Raw genomic sequence first — 17130 nt, 5'->3', positions numbered from 1 at the left:
CCAAATTTCTTTTGACTTGTTCTCTTCCCCCCTTTTATGCTGCTTTCGTATACTGTAAACCTTTTTTTCTTTGAGTCATATGCTGCACTATTGCAGTTTTCACTCATTGTCATAATGAACAGTCCTGTGAGATGTGTAATAATAATATTGCAGGGCTGCCTCCTAGATCTTTCAATTAATAATCCATCATCATTATTATGATTATTATTAATATAAGTAGTACGATTGAAATCACCCTTACGATTAAGTGCCTTTAGAGAAACCCTGCAACATGTATTTTGTACTGTTTGTTTCCTCACCATTAATGTGCTTGTACAATGTCAAAGAGACGATTAACCATGTGAAGTTTTTTCCAGCCGTTTAACCCTGGTAAATGTCTACTGCGGTGTTATTCTGCACGGTGCCAGGCGTTTTTCGGGCCGGATACAACACGGAATTACTCCGTTCCTGACCGAATCATAATATGCATTTATAATGGCGAATCCAGCGTGAAATCCATCTTTAGTGCTGAAATTGCTTTCCCGTGATGCATCGGGCCCGGAGAATGAGACACCGCATTAGACATTTGAAGGGGAAACGTTTCCAGCTTCCAGGAGCTTAGCTTGCATAAACTATTAAAGTCCATATGAACCTGTCTCACTGTGGACCATGCCCGCAAACGTGCTAAACTTCAGCATAGTCAGTATGTTTAACCTCACCGTATGGGGATGTAAAGTTAGGAAAGTCTAGCGTGTGATTAAGGAAAGGCTTTTGGTTTTATAAGAACGATGCTGAGATTTCTTTTGCGTCTTTTGTCCTGCTGTACAGGAGCGCTGCAGATCGAATCCAGCGAGGAATCGGATCAAGGGAAGTACGAATGTGTCGCGACCAACAACGACGGCACGCGTTACTCTGCACCTGCTAACCTGTATGTCAGAGGTAGGAACGAGCTGACCGTGGTAAACGCTGAAGAAATATAAACAATAAATGCTATAAATCTAAGGTTATGTTGGGTATTTGCTCCCTGCTTGTTTCATGTTTAACTTGATTGAATCTTTTATTGATTTCTTGAATGCTTGCTGTGTGTATTTGACTGACCCTACAGCTAACACGAATGATAGATTGACTTTCACCAGAAACATTGATTTTACCATGTTTTATACAGTATTTGACTCATTGATTTGACACTAATATAAATCCCTATGTATTTTCAATTCAATTCTTGCAATTTGTTAAACAACATTTTTCGATGCAAAATATAAACACAAAATCAATCATGTAGATTTCTGGGTGATGCTTCAGTTAAGGGAAACTTTTATAAAAACATCAGTAAAACACTTTCTAGGGTTAAAGGCTTTGTTGGTAACTCTTGGGTTTTTTGATGTTTTCTGATGAATGTATTGTAAGAGATGATTTTTAATATAATATTTCATGTTTGCATTATGCAGTTTTACAGAAAAAATACAGTAGCGTTTAAAAACTGCTGTCAAAAGCATCAATATTGTGAAAATAGAAAGTGACAGAGACACACACAAACTGATCTGAGGGCAGCTTTATTAGGTGACATTACTAAATCCATTATAATTTTTACATTAGATGTATAACAAAAGTCAAAACGTCACACATCCACTGGAATAGAAAGTATAGCATACACTGAAAAAAACTAAATAGAATTAATTTCATTTTATTTTGAAAGTTCTTGCACAAATATTTTTCAAGTAAATTTTACACATATGGAAATTAAATAAATCTATTTGACTAAATTAAGTAAAATTACACTGTAAAATATGTGATGTTGATAAAAGTACTTTTAAATTTGATATGATTTAATTATATAAATTACCTTTTATCTTTACATATTTATAAATATATACCACATTATGATGAACAGGAGACTGATCTCAGTGCTGACATTAGCACAGTTATTAACACACATCATGATTTTCATCGTGTCACCTACACAAGTTAATCTTAAAGTTAAATGAACATTAAACACTAACAAGTCTTTCTTTTAGTTAAAACACATAAAATAGTGTTTGATTTCAGATTTTACTCTCTAAATACAGTCCCATGCAAAGCATTCTGGGAACTACAAGTCCACTGTCTATTTAGTTATGTCTACTAAAATCATTCATGTAGTTTCAACACAAGTTAATTCCCTTTTAACAAATTTAAATGCATTATATGTGATCAAATTAAGTTAAATGAACTCAAACGTGTGTTCGGTTCCAATTATATTTGTCTGTTGTTTTAACTCAGTTTTTGAAATACAGTTTACTCTTTTTATTTCGTTAAATCTACTAAGGCACATAGCATACATTTTTTACAGTGTAGTGTGAAGATTTTAAGTCTTTAAAGCGGGGCTATTCATTTCTGCTCCTCCTAAATTCAGCACCTGAAGAAGCTGATCAATGTTTACAGGACTGGATAGTATCCCTGACTGAAGAATCACCCATATGAATAAAATGTGTTTGAGTGTATTTATAATCATTTAAGCAGCTTAAAGTCAACATGAAACAATATTTACGACCATTAGACTTTATATTTTTGAATATTCAACAAGGTGGTTAAAAGCAGAAAATGAAATGTTTGTAAAAGATGATCCTGTAATCACAGTTTACTACACAGTAAGATCACAAGGGTCGGGTTCATGTTGACTTTAAACATCTTATATATTTTGCACAGTCAGTTACTCAAGTAAAATAAGTTTCATTTCTTTTTAGAGGCGATCACTTAAAATACAAGACCCCAGTCATGTGCTTTACATGAAAACAACTAAAGGTTGATCAGTGTAAACACATTCACCGTATGGGAAAGCAACACTACCTAACCACATAATGATTGGTAATGGCATGTAAAGCTCATAACTGGACCTGTCTCATATAGTTTAATTGTTATGGCAGTAAAATCTAGCGTGCTTTTCTTTTTCTAGACATTGAGTCTCTAGCAGAAATTCTCTGGCCTGTTTTACTCTCTCTGTGTTTCCCTTGTTTTTTCTCCTCGTTTCATTTTGTTTCCGCATCAATTCCCTCACCTCCCTCAGAGCTGCGAGAAGGTTGGTGTGTTTTTTCTTCATAACCATCTTTAAATTTAGACAAATGCGTTAGAAAGGCTAGTGACGATACCCGAGAGTACCCATCCAGATCAATGTAGCTGCATTTGCGTGTCTATGGTTCCCTATGTTTTATGTTTTGGACGTCAAGAGTTTTATGATCATGAACCCTTTGTCGTGTCCTGAACGAATGACCCTGTTCTTCTCTACTGCTTGACCAAAGAATGGTGCATGTCAGTCCCGTTGTGCCTCGCTTGTTGGGGGCTTGCATGGAAGATCGATCTTGTCAGAGTCGTCGTCGTCGTCGTCACCCAGATGTCAGCGTTACTGCTTCGTTACTTCGTCCCACGGCGTGTCGAAACCTACTTTAAAGCTCCGGCGCGCTGACCTTCGCTCATCCGTGGAGAAAGGTTTGCGTGGCTCGGATGAGACCGTGAGATCAGACATTTTCTCCAACATCTCTTTCCACTTAATGAACTGCTAATAAAGGAAGATTGAAGCGTGTAGTGCATCGTTCTCCAGACTCGACCAATGTAAAATTTTCAGATGAAAAGGAAAACATCATGTCTGCTGCAACCGCGTTTCAATTGAACATTAATTGCGATAGGATTGAAAATCTGTTCTCGATAATTAGACTTTTCATCTCCGGAGAGACGCGACATCTCCAGTCGAATGCACACCATCAGTCGCTCGCTCTTTCTGGTACCTCTTCATCACATAAGTTTCCTCCCATTGATATTTGAGTCACTTTGGTGAATAAGCTGCAGTTTCGCTTAACTAAACTCTTGATCGTCAACATAAAATCTGCTCCACTTGGCAGCCATTCTTGCCAAATAGTCACTTATTTTAGATGTGACTGACCACGCGACATATAAACAACCAATCGCACTTCACCATTTTACGAGACATTAATATAAACACTTTATTTATTTGCTGCTAACTTACTGCACGTTGTAGTAGTCGGGTAACGCAACTTTGTTGGACTCTGGCAACGCCAGCCAATCAGAGCTTCTGAAAACTCTTAGCGTGTGTTATACATTAGACGTGCTGTCTAAAGGTAAGACGATGGAAGCAGTAACTCTGACATCACATTAGTTATTTTGGACGGTGACCCCCCCCCCCAACTGTCCCAAAAGTCCTCTGACATGCTTTTAGACTGGCACACAGTATTTCCCCCTCTCTCTCTCTCTCTCTTTCTGTCTGTCTCTGTTTCTTGGCAACTCCTGCTTTTAATAGCTCTGTTGATTTCCTGTAATCTGATAATCTGACTCTCGTCTCGTCTTCTGTCCTCTGTGATTCTCAAACACGGTTTCCCTGTGGAACGAGCGATGTGCTTGTTTGCATGGCACAGTTTCAGGAATGCCCCCTCACCCTCCATTTGCACTGAGGATTTCACTTGTATTCATTTGTTTTCATTTTGAATCAGTTTCACGTTTCTTCATTGTCATAATGTTTTTACTCACAGTTACGCCACCGTTTCTGTCGCACCGTATGTCTACTGTTTGAATGGCAGGTGCAGACGGTCACTACCCGTGTGGTATTGTTAGTTTAACGGCGGTCCTCTGGCTGGCCGTCGGCCGGTGTGTGATGATGTGATGATGTGATGATCCTCCACATTCCTTCACATCAACTGGAAGAGAACGCAGCATCGTAGTTGTACAAGCAGTCAACTCCCGCATGCTGTGTCCCTCCAGTTTCCTCGTGTCTTGACACGTCTGTCACACGTGGATCACCTGTGCATGGCGTCTGTGCGAATGTCCGGGTCTGCAGTGACTCCACTACGAGTGAAACCACCCCCTGTCTACTAGTGCTGTCAAACCATTAATCGCATACAAAATAAACGTTAAATTTGTATAATATATATATATTACTCATATATACACAAACTTTTACTTTGTATGCAATTAATCAGGATTAATCGTTTGAGCACTTATGTAAATCTGTAAAGAATAAATCCATCAGGTGTTTGTGTGCTCTTTCTATGTCAGTTACTCGCTGTCGTTGTTCAATATTTCTGAATGTTCCCTCTCGCTGTGTCTCTATGGGATGTTACCACTGTTTGTGTTCTTTTACAGTGAGGCGGGTTCCGCCCCGGTTCTCCATTCCCCCGACGGACAATGAAATCATGCCCGGGGGAAGCGTGAACATTACCTGCGTGGCCGTCGGGTCACCCATGCCTTACGTCAAATGGATGCTGGGCTCAGAAGATTTGACCCCCGAGGATGACATGCCCATCGGGCGAAACGTGCTGGAACTCACCGATGTCCGGCAGTCGGCCAACTACACGTGTGTTGCCATGTCAACGCTGGGCGTTATAGAGGCTGTCGCACAAATCACAGTCAAAGGTGAGATCTGACAGATAACAACACCATGTTTAACATAACTGAGCTCTTATATCACCACTGCCCAAACCTTCCGACTCCACCAGCTTTCCATGAAGAGAGTACAAAACAAACTCTTAATATATGCCAAAAGAACAATATATATATATTACAGGATTTTGTATGAGGTTTTGCAGCAGTTACCAAATTTTGGGACCGTTTCCAAGATTATATTTTAAATGCAATTGTTTAGGGTAAGTTTGTTATTGACTAAAAATAAGTGAAATCAAAATTACAGTGCATTTAGTAAGTATAAAATCATAATTACAATTATTTTGGTAAAAAAATCATAATCCTGATTATTTGGATTAAAAATCATAATCCTGATTATTTGGGTAAAAATCATAAACCTGATTATTTTGGTAAATATCATAATCCTGGTTATTTTGGGTAAGAATCATAATCATGATTGTTTGTATAAAAATTATAATTACGGTAATTTTAATATTAGTATTTTTATTTATTTAAAAAAAAACGTAATCACTATTATTATTATTATTATTATTATTTAATCATAATCACAATTATTATTTATGTATTTATTTGTTTGTTTATTTATTTATTTTAAAAACCATGATCGCCTATTATTATGGGTAAGAATAAAAATCCTGGTTATTTGGCTAAAAATCATAGTCACTTTTTTGTTGTTGTTGTTTTAAAATCATAATCACGGTTATTTGGGTGGAAATCATAATCACGGTTATTTTGGGTAGTAAAATTCATGGTCATGATTATTTTGGGTAGTAAAAAATCTAAATCATTATTATTATTATCATAATCACAGTTATTTTGATTAAAAAAACATAATCACGGTTATTGGGTTAAGAATCATAATCCCGATTATTTGAGTAAAATTCATAATCCCGATTATTTGGATAAAAAATCATAATCCCGATTATTTGGATTAAAAATCATAATCCCGATTATTTGGATAAAAAATCATAATCCCGATTATTTGGATTAAAAATCATAATCCCGATTATTTGGATTAAAAAATCAATCCCGATTATTTGGATTAAAATCATAAACCTGATTATTTGGTTAAAAATCATAATCCCGATTATTTGGATAAAAAATCATAATCCAGATTATTTGGATTAAAAATCATAATCCCGATTATTTGGATAAAAAATCATAATCCCGATTATTTGGATTAAAAATCATAATCCCGATTATTTGGATAAAAAAATCATAATCCCGATTATTTGGATTAAAATCATAAACCTGATTATTTGGTTAAAAATCATAATCCCGATTATTTGGATTAAAATCATAAACCTGATTATTTGGGTAAAAATAATAATCCCGATTATTTCGGTAAATATCATAATCCTGGTTATTTTAGGTAAGAATCATAATACCAATTATTTGGGTAAAAATCATAATCGTGATTATTTGTATAAAAATTATAATCACGGTTATTTAAATATTAGTATTTTTATTTATTTATGTATTTTTTTTTGTGTGAAAATCATAATCATGATTATTATTATTATTTTAATCATTATCACGATTATTATTTATTTGATTATTTATTTATTTATTTTAAAAACCATGATCGCTATTATTTTGGGTAAGAATAAAAATCCTGGTTATTTGGGTAAAAATCATAAACCTGATTATTTTGGTAAATATCATAATCCTGGTTATTTTGGGTAAGAATCATAATACTGATTTTTCGGGTAAAAATCATAATCATGATTATTTGTATAAAAATTATAATCATAGTTATTTTAATATTAGTATTTTTATTTATTTATTTATTTTTGAAAAATCGTAATCACTATTATTATTATTATTATTATTATTATTATTATTATTATTTAAATAATCACGATTATTATTATTTATTTATTTATTTTAAAAACCATGATCGCCTATTATTATGGGTAAGAATAAAAATCCTGGTTATTTGGCTAAAAATCATAGTCACTTTTTTGTTGTTGTTTATTTAAAATCATAATCGCAGTTATTTGAGTGAAAATCATAATCACGGTTATTTTGGGTAGTAAAATTCATGGTCATGATTATTTTGGGTAGTAAAAAATCATAATCACGGTTATTGGGTTAAGAATCATAATCCCGATTATTTGAGTAAAATTCATAATCCCAATTATTTGGGTAAAAATCATAGTTCTAATTATTCCTGAAATTATATAATTATAAGTAATATATATTTACTAAAATACAAAAAACTTAATTAATGGGATTGTGCAATAGTTAATAATGTGAGTTTGTAAATGGAAACTGATTCCTACTGTTGGCATTTAAACAGGCCGGCACACTTACAGCTGTTTCACAACACACACATGCACACTACACACACATGCACACTACACACAGACACACGCACACAACACACGCACACACTACACACACAAGGTCTTTGTCTGTAGCAGACATAACAAAATCACATTAGTCATAATATGCCCCAAGAGACAGCATGTAAAGACTAAACATTATCTGTCCCATCAGCCAACTCACCTAATGCGCTCTGAATTAAAGCAATAAATTACAGCCCGCAGAATATTGAAGACGTGCGAGTAAAGCCGAGCGTCTCGCTTACCTCGGGGAAACTGTGTTTTTCTGCTTATCGCCGAGCTGTCGTCTGAACTCTTTTGCTGTACTACATTAGCAGCAAACAGCACTATAACACGGATCTTATGTTCATGTTTTTAAGCCGTCACTTTAACCTTCGGCTGCTATCCCAGAGGAACATCGAGCACATGGCCCATGAATGCTAATGATAAAGCCCAATGACTTCACTTAGTACAGCGAAAAAGACAGCAAAGGCATCGCTATAAAGCTGAAATAAAATAAATCCAGAGCAAAGTTGTTACTTTCACGCTGTTTTAGTGATTCATTCATAGCGTGTTGACTTTAGTGATTAAATTGAAGTTGATTGAGTTACCTAAGGGTGTCATTTTACTACAAAAAAATATACTGCAAAAATATTGATTGTTTCTTAAACTGATATCAGTCGAACAAACTCACACTGTTAGTCAATCCAGGGCTGGCTGGGCTGCACAAATGAAACTACATGTTTGTATTTCAACATCAAACTAATGAAACACGTGACACATTTAATCATTAAAATTGACCGATCCTTATGTCTTTATCATTTGTCCAGCTTTACCGAAGCCACCAGGTGTTCCCCAGGTAACAGAGCGGACGGCAACAAGCATCACGCTCACATGGGATTCTGGGAATCCCGAACCTGTTTCCTATTATATCATCCAGCACAAGACCAAACACTCAGAGGACTCTTATAAAGAAATCGACGGCGTCGCTACCACTCGATACAGCGTCGGGGGGCTGAGCCCTTACTCCGACTATGAATTCAGAGTGGTCGCAGTAAACAACATCGGACGCGGACCTCCGAGCGAAGCCATCGAGGCTAAAACGGCGGAGCAGGCGCCGAGCACGGCCCCGCGGCAAGTCCGAGGACGAATGTTGAGCGCTACCACCGCCATCATCCACTGGGATGAACCCGAGGAGGCCAATGGACAGATCACAGGCTACAGGGTTTACTTCACCACCGATCCCAGCCAACACGTCAACCAATGGGAGAAACAGATCGTTAGGACTTCCAACTTCCTCACCATTCCAGGCCTAACGCCCAATAAGACTTACTACATCAAAGTCCTGGCCTTTACCTCTGTAGGAGACGGACCTCTCTCATCTGATTTACAGATCATTGCCAAAACTGGAGGTAGGTGTAGTTTTTCACACCTCAGGGTTAATGCACCCCCCCCCCAAAAAAAAGTACCCATCTTTCTAGATTTTCTCTGTATTTGTAACCCTGACTGTGAAATCCAGGTTAAAGTCTCATATCCAATGATGAGATTAAGAGCATCACAGTTTGATTTCACATGATCTTACTCAGTCAATAATAAAGGTGCAGTGTGTAGATTTTAGCGGCATAGAGAAGCTATGGTAGCCGTCAAAGGACAACAATGTCATCGTCTGAAACAACGTAGTGACAAACGCACTCTGTAGAGCAGTTTGTCAGTTTAGGGCTTCTGTAGAAACATAATGGCACAAAATGGCGGCTTCCATGTAAGGGGACCCGCTGTATGTAGATAAAAACGTCACATTCTAAGGTAATAAAAACAATACTGTTCATTATGTAAGGTCTTTATACACCACTGAAAACACAGTTATCTATGAGGCTGTTTACACTTGGCATTAACATGCGTTTTCGTCGATCGGATCACAAGTGGACGACGTTAATGCCAGGTGTAAACGGTGTTCAAAACGTTTTGAACGCGTCCACTTTCGACCACTTTCAACCACATCCAAAGGTAGTCGAAACCACTTTCGATCGGATCGCTTTGGAGTTGCGGAACGCATATGTGGTTGAATGTGTTCGAACAGCCACACGCGACCGCCTTCTCTCCGCCCATTTATCTAATCTGAGGTATTAAACACAAGTTTTACATCTTTTATTTACTTCTGGCATGAACATACGGTGAACAGCGCTATTTTTAGCCTTTCATTGATAAAACTACTGCGGGTGTTCTCCGTAGTTTCGTTTTGAAAGCGTGAAAGTTGCGCGATCCTATTTCATCAATTGCGCTGAAAATTCAGAGAAAGCTCCAACATATAAACGTACAAAACTCTGTGCAGCATGCATACTTGCTAAACAAGCAGCGGACTCCGACGTAATATTAGTTTGCGTCCATATAAACTCATAATTACTCCCGCTCGCGTCTGAAGACAGCAGAGAGACTCGCCCACCGTCTCACGGACCGTCCCCTCACAGTATTCAGGACAGAAGCGGTCGAAAGTGGACAAAAGAGACGGATTTAAATACCAGGTGTAAACGTAATGTGTCTCTCTCGTCCACTTGTGATCTGATCGATGAAAACACATCTTAATACCAAGTGTAAACAGCCCCTATATTGTATTGCATTGCTGTCAAAAGATCCTTCTAAAATTTACACACTGCACCTTTAAAGATATCAAGAAGATATTTTCAAAGGTTTATGTAGAAAACATTAAATGACTAAAGAAATTACTTCAAAAGGACATAAAAGCTTTTAAAAATTTAATTTTTAGGTGCACTTTCCCTAATTCTCTAACTCTTTCAAGATTCAAAGCGTTCACTGTCATGTACCCAGTAAGGAAACAGGTTTCCCTGAGCAATGAAATTCTTACTTTGCCGTCCACAGAGAATGCCAGGACTGTACATACCTACACAAACTTACACGGATACATACACATATACAATGTATGAACATATAGGACAAGAAAAAAAAAATATATATATATATAAATAAACGTAAACTATGTTCTTATGTAAGTATAGGAAATGTAGAGTTTGAAATATGGACTATATACAAGATGTCCAAATGTACAATATAAACGATTTAACAGTTTGAGGTATTGAGAAACAGTAGTGCAGTAATAAGTATGGAGTAGGATCCAATATGTGCAAATATAATATGGCAATGATAACAATACAACAGTAACCTAGGTATTTATAGCAGCAATAACATTAATAGATGTGCAAAGACTGACATGGAGTGCAATATAATGTGATACTAATGGTAGTGCAAATAACTATAACAATGGCAGCAATAATATTAACTTATGAGCAAAAAATTGTGGTGTTAGCAGCAACATAGTTACAGTGTTCAAATGATGTGGACAGTAGGACTGACTGTCCGCTGAAATGGGTGGCTGTTTAAGAGTCTGATAGCTATGGGGAAAAAGGAGTTCTTCAGTCTCCGTCCTGAGGGTAGGGGCGTGAACAGTCCGTGTTGGGGGTGGGTGGGGTCTCTAACAATGGATGCAGCTCTTCTTTGGACTCTACGATGGTAAAAATGTCCTCGCCATTGATGAGTTATCTCGTTAATTAAGAGAAAACGCTTCCCTGCCAATGACGAGTTTTTACGGCAATCCATATTTCCACTATTATCCACTAGGAGATGCTCTTACTCAACATATAAATCACTGAAGCATCCACTGATCCAAAAACAGTAAAAGCTCTTGTCTATGTTTTAAATATCGCTACAGTCCTTGCAATTATTTCAACTTTTTGCTCAAAATGTGTCATTTTTGAAGAAACTTACCAATATATGAGTGGTGATGAAAAGATGACACATCAAGATAGAATGAAACATTTTGTTTTTGTTTGTTATTTCATTTGATATAATGTATGTTTATATATTTAAAGAAGAACATTTTCTGGAAGGCATTCAACTTTTGTGAATCATAAAAAACGCTGGCGCTGGATGGCAACTTTTTTTTTTAAAACAGAGATTTAAGATGCTGTACTTGTTTGCAATTTCTCAATTTTTTTATGAGAACAATCTGTGATAAATTGAGTTTTTTCTGGATATGAATCTTCTTCGTTATAGTTCCCTCTCAGCCGACGGACTTTAAAGGTGAAGCCAAATCGGAGACGAGCATCCTTCTGTCGTGGAATCCCCCAACCCAGAGCGGTCAGGACAATCAGATCATCGGATACGAGCTGCTCTATAAGACCGGAGATGACAAAGAAGAGGTCAGAATGAAATCACTCAAAACATCATGCGTGTCACTGTACAGTGGTTTATACGACGGGGATTTTCTGTTTCTTTTCAGAAGCGCGTCAGCTTTGAACCCACCACCACATATTTATTGAAGGATCTCAGGCCTTTCACCACCTACAGCTTTCAGCTGGCCGCTCGCAGCAAACACGGCGTCGGCGCGTACACCAACGAGATCTCGGCCGAAACTCCTCAGACACGTAGGTCGTCTTTCTTTACTCTCGCTCATCCTCCATTTCTCATCGGCCTGAACGGGTTTGAGAGGTGGAGGATTTCAGCTCAATGCAAGTCATACGAGACGGTCCATCCGTAGGAAATCTAGTCAAATGATAAGCTTGAATGTGTTTGTTAGCTTTATGAAAGGCTTCACGCTTGTTTTTGGAGACAAGAAATTCTGAAAGTTTTCCAAAGTATTTCACTTGCAGCTTTGTTTAAAGCTCAGATGTAATGATATACAGCCAGACTTGCATTTCCAAAAGACCTCATACTTGTTTTTATTCATTGGGAGGATGCTTTTATCTAAAGCGACTTACAGTGGATTTATTCGGTCGATAGGGTGCGGTGCAACCCGTGACCCCGGCTGTTGTTAGTGTGTCACGCTCCATCAGTTGAGCTGAAGGAATTTAATGCATAATTAATGCTGGCAAGCTTGACTGTGTTTGCTGATTGTAGTTTATGTTGTGGATGTAAATAAGTCTGAGGTCTTTAGGGTTGTGCACTATGGTATAGCACAGGTAAGTACCTCTGAGGGTTGTTTTTGCATGAGTCACGAGTCTCCAAACATCAGTCACGATCTCTTGGACCGACCAGGCTTTTACCTCAAACCAACAGGCCTCGGAAAGGTTGGTGAGCAACGCTTTTACTGTTTTTACAGAGCTGACACATCAACCTTTAATGTTTTGGATTGATGGTAACTGCTTGGAGGAACTTAAAGATGAGATATGTTTGATCATGGATGAGAAAAAACGTTTATGTGATTTCTCAAGATGTACTCGTATGTTTAGTTCTTTAGGAAAAGTTTAGGGAAAATTTAGAATTTCAAAGGTAGGTCGTGTATCTTTAGGTTTTGTTGTACTACACACCCGTCTCTCGCCAGTTTGTTTTTACCTCCTTTATGAGTTTTGCCCTGTTGTATTTTTCCGTTTTAAATTTCATTTAAATCATTTCATCATTTTTTGCACTCCCTATGCTTCATCCTCATTTGATGTCGTTTTATGTTTCTTTTTTGTTTGTTTGTTTGTTTTTGTTTGTCCATCACCATCATCTTCACCTCGACCACAAAAAAACAAAAAAATCCTCTAACCCTCCTCCAACGACACGCTGTGAACCGATCCAATCCCACAATCGTGTGACCAGAGCCCTCAGCTCCGCCTCAGGAAGTCAAGTGTTTTAGTCCCAGCTCCACCAGTATCCTGGTAAGTTGGAAGCCGCCTCCAGTGGAGCTCCAGAACGGACTTATTATCAGATACGCCGTCCAGTACTCGGCCACCGAAGGAGACGATACCGCGTTACGTCAAATCACAGATATACCGCCGGAAACCTTCCAGTATCTGTTGGAAAACTTGGAGAAATGGGCGGAATATCGCGTGACCGTGAGCGCCCACACCGAAGCGGGGGAAAGCCCTGAGAGTTTACCGCAGCTAATCCGTACAGAGGAGGACGGTATGTTTTACCCACACTTTTACTAATGTCTTAACATCATAACACTGCTAACTCTACTAATCCGGACCCATTTCAACAATTTTGGGGAGATTTTTCCTCATCCAGACTTGAACAATGACATGGCATATTCTTCTGATGACCTTACGCTTTCAACAATCCCAAACGTCTTCTTGTTTTTTTCCCTCCATTTTCCTGTTAAGATAAAACATGAAATAGGTTTTTTAATGGAGTAAAACTCATTTCCATACACGAACAAAGACGGCCGAATCGACTGTGAATCTTCAAAAATGGGGCTTTTTTTCTCTGCGACGTCCCATGAAAATGACATTTGTTTTTCTTTTTGTCTTTTTATCACTCTATCATAGCCAAGCTCCTTTAGAGTGCTTCAAATTCCTCTGAAACGCTCTGCTTGGCTTATTTTTGTGCTCGTTTTTACCGATTATATTTTTATTTCATATCTTTAATCCACTATGCCCATTTTTCAGAATAAAATGAGGTCAACTGAACGACCTGTTTTTGGGGATTGTTTTTGTTTTTTATTCTTCTTCTTTTTTTTTTTTTTTGACTTTCCACTGTTGAGATATTAGTGTTGTCAGCACCTGTTAACAACATTTACCCATTTTGTAGATTTTCTCCACCTCGCCATTTTGTTTTGGAAGAGGTGACCGTCGGCCTCAGTGAGCTTGACCATCTTGTCTTCTATCCCATAATTCTCTCAGTGCCCAGCGGCCCTCCTCGTAAAGTCGAGGTGGAGGCTGTCAACTCTTCGTCTGTTAAAGTGTTGTGGCGTTCGCCGGTGCCCAGCAGACAGCACGGACAGATTCGTGGGTATCAGGTGCACTACGTCAGGATGGTTAACGGTGAACCCGTCGGACACCCGGCCATCAAGGACATCCTGATAGATGATGCTCAGGTAGGAAGACCCCTCAATACAGATCTGGTCAGGTCATCATTGATGTGTGATTGCTTATATGAACCGGTCATCGGGTAGTTCACACTGGTTATTGTCTTTCAGAAACAAGTTCATAACATGGCTAAGACGAGAGAGAGAATTGTTTGCTGTATGAGATAAACTAAAACAAATTATTGAAGACACTTCAGAAATGTAGATATGTCATGTTAAAATATTTCAGAAATATTCAGTCATAAAGACAACATCAGCTCTTAAATTATTTAGTGTTATTTGTGTAGTAAAATGTGAAAGAAGTAAAAGTGTGAACATAAGATATTGAGTTTAAATGATTTTAAAAGTGCACATAGATTATGTTTAAACAACACAATGTATTTGATAACTGAAATGGCCAATGACATAATTATTATGTATTATTATTATTTATTAGTTATCAATATATTATGAATATTAGTAAGTCTTATTGACCAGCGAGTAGCTGTTATAGCTTATAATCTACACAGATCATCATGAATCCTGTAAGCATATTTCTAACACATGAGAAACTAACACTGGATTTACAGCAGAGATGTTTGTGATTATATAAACTGTACAGTTCTATTAAAACTGAATGATGTTTTTAAGAAATGTTTAATATGAATGTTTAGCTCAACATTTCCATTGATTAGTCATATTTAAAGGTGCTGTAGAATGTAAAACTATATTTATGTAGGCATATATGAATAATAACATAGTAATGACATCATGACAATTAATTATACCTCAAAATCTGTATCTTCATCTGATCCAGACTCAAACATAAGATCTGTTTACACACACACACAGAGCTACTGATGGAGAAACAGCCAATCAGAGCAGAGCTCAACATTATTATTCATGACTCTTTCAAATAAGATAATAACAGACCATTTCATTATAAAGACAAATCCTAGGGTTGTCAATGGACATGAAAAACTGACTCTGGGTCATTTTTGCTCTTAATAAAGACACAAACCTCGTGTGTAGATATCAGAGAATAATTTAACAGATTATTACAATGCATTCTTTGGCACCTTTAAATGAAGGCTATACATTTGCTGAATGTTTATGGTCATTTGTCAGATGTTTGTGTTTTGTTTCTCCTCTGTTGGTCTCTTGATGGTGTCTGCGTGGACTTCAGTGGGAATATGATGATTCTGCTGAACACGTGAGTCGCTTCTCTGAACTAAAGTATTTGAATTGATTTTGCCTTCATTCAGTTGATCTCACTGTATGCGACATCATTTGCTCTCATGAATATATACATGTCCTTCACTTTTGCTTATAGATGTTTAATGTTGTGTCAGATTTGATATTGTTTTGTCCTTACCAGCAGAAGAAGATGAGTATAAACTCAGTCATTTCAAAACCAGCAAATATGAGGAGGATCATTTTTATTTTCAAGCATAAAAACTAAATGTTTTCCCCTGTTTGCACATTAATAATAAAAAATTATGCAGTTATCTGAAAAAGATTTATTGGTGAAACTGTGTGAAGGTTTGATTTATTTTTTAAGAGTACTTATAATTTGACATAATATGTTGAGTTGTGTTGTTTTTTATTTTAAAGCCCTTGTGCTTTTGTCTATTTTCCAGGAATTGCTTCTTACTGACCTTCATGCAGAGAGCACGTATTCGGTGACCGTCGCCGCTTTTACGACCAAAGGCGACGGAGCGCGCAGCAAACCCAAGCTGGTCACCACCACCGGAGCCGGTAGGTTTCAGAGTCATTTGTCCCTGTGTTCCCGTGTAGCCGCTGTGGCCTGGACTTTTAGCCCGGAGCCAGTAACGGTGAATGGCTGTAATTGCCCTCGCAGTGACGACGACCATTGTAATTCCAGTCACCTACGGCTCTGACTTTGAAATGCTTGCAGGGGTTAAAGAAATAATGGAGAAATCTGTCAGGAAAATGACAAAATAGATGTTTTTTTTTTTTGTTCAGAAGAAAAGAATCTGGATGATCACTGAAATGCTTTATAAGTACAGGCGCTTTCTGGTGTACCTCTAATTGTGGCGTTATTCAGCTCGCTGAAAAGCTTTTCATTTTGCTTTTATTCTTGAGTGTCTGGCTGTGAAAGGCAAACGCTATCACTGCTGATTTCTGTTTGATATTGTGTCATTGGAAACTGTCAAACTTGTAGCATTTCTTACTGAGAAATGAAGAAAATAGATGTAGAGCTTCAATATTGGGAGAAACTGTTAAAGTTTGTTAGATCAGTTCTTCTTTATGAAGGAGGATTATGGCCAAGCCAAAATAAAAACATATCGGGAATAAAGTCATCATAATGCAATATTTAATTTCAAATAGATTAAATTGCAGGAATTAAGTTGTAATATTTCAAGAATAAAGTCATATTTTTACATGAATGTGTTTAGAGGTTTGTGAAGCAGATCTGCGAAGCAGACATCAAATTACATACAACAAACTATATCAGGGAGATGCACTCAGAATATAAATGCAACATGAAAGAAAATGCCTAAAACACAAAATTCAGGAAACATTTTATTTATCAAATATTCTTTGTACTTATTGCATTCATAAAAATATGAACATAAAATATAACGACTTTATTCCCAAAACCTCACGACTTTT

The 17130-nt window shown here is 37.2% G+C and overlaps 1 protein-coding gene across 31 annotated transcripts in view; it reads left to right on the top strand.

Moving 5' to 3' along the window:
- Positions 1 to 17130, top strand: part of ptprda (protein tyrosine phosphatase receptor type Da) — a 341854-nt gene that overhangs the window by 288461 nt on the left and 36263 nt on the right. For 10 of the 31 annotated variants that reach the window (XM_065249644.2, XM_065249646.2, XM_065249652.2 and 7 more), the window contains 6 exons: positions 808 to 918; positions 3023 to 3034; positions 5107 to 5376; positions 8543 to 9124; positions 11778 to 11923; positions 12004 to 12148. In XM_065249644.2, coding sequence (XP_065105716.2) covers positions 808 to 918; positions 3023 to 3034; positions 5107 to 5376; positions 8543 to 9124; positions 11778 to 11923; positions 12004 to 12148 — 1266 coding nt within the window. Of the gene's footprint in view, positions 1 to 807; positions 919 to 3022; positions 3035 to 5106; positions 5377 to 8542; positions 9125 to 11777; positions 11924 to 12003; positions 12149 to 13304; positions 13611 to 14329; positions 14524 to 15679; positions 15707 to 16133; positions 16252 to 17130 lie in introns of all 31 variants that reach the window. The other 21 variants (XM_065249632.2, XM_065249628.2, XM_065249627.2 and 18 more) reach the window with 5 other exon arrangements.

The sequence above is a fragment of the Paramisgurnus dabryanus genome, chromosome 2, assembly GCF_030506205.2.
Source record: "Paramisgurnus dabryanus chromosome 2, PD_genome_1.1, whole genome shotgun sequence".
Taxonomy (NCBI): domain Eukaryota; kingdom Metazoa; phylum Chordata; class Actinopteri; order Cypriniformes; family Cobitidae; genus Paramisgurnus; species Paramisgurnus dabryanus.
Note: the sequence above shows the minus strand (reverse complement) of the source record. Positions and strands in the feature narration are given on the sequence as shown.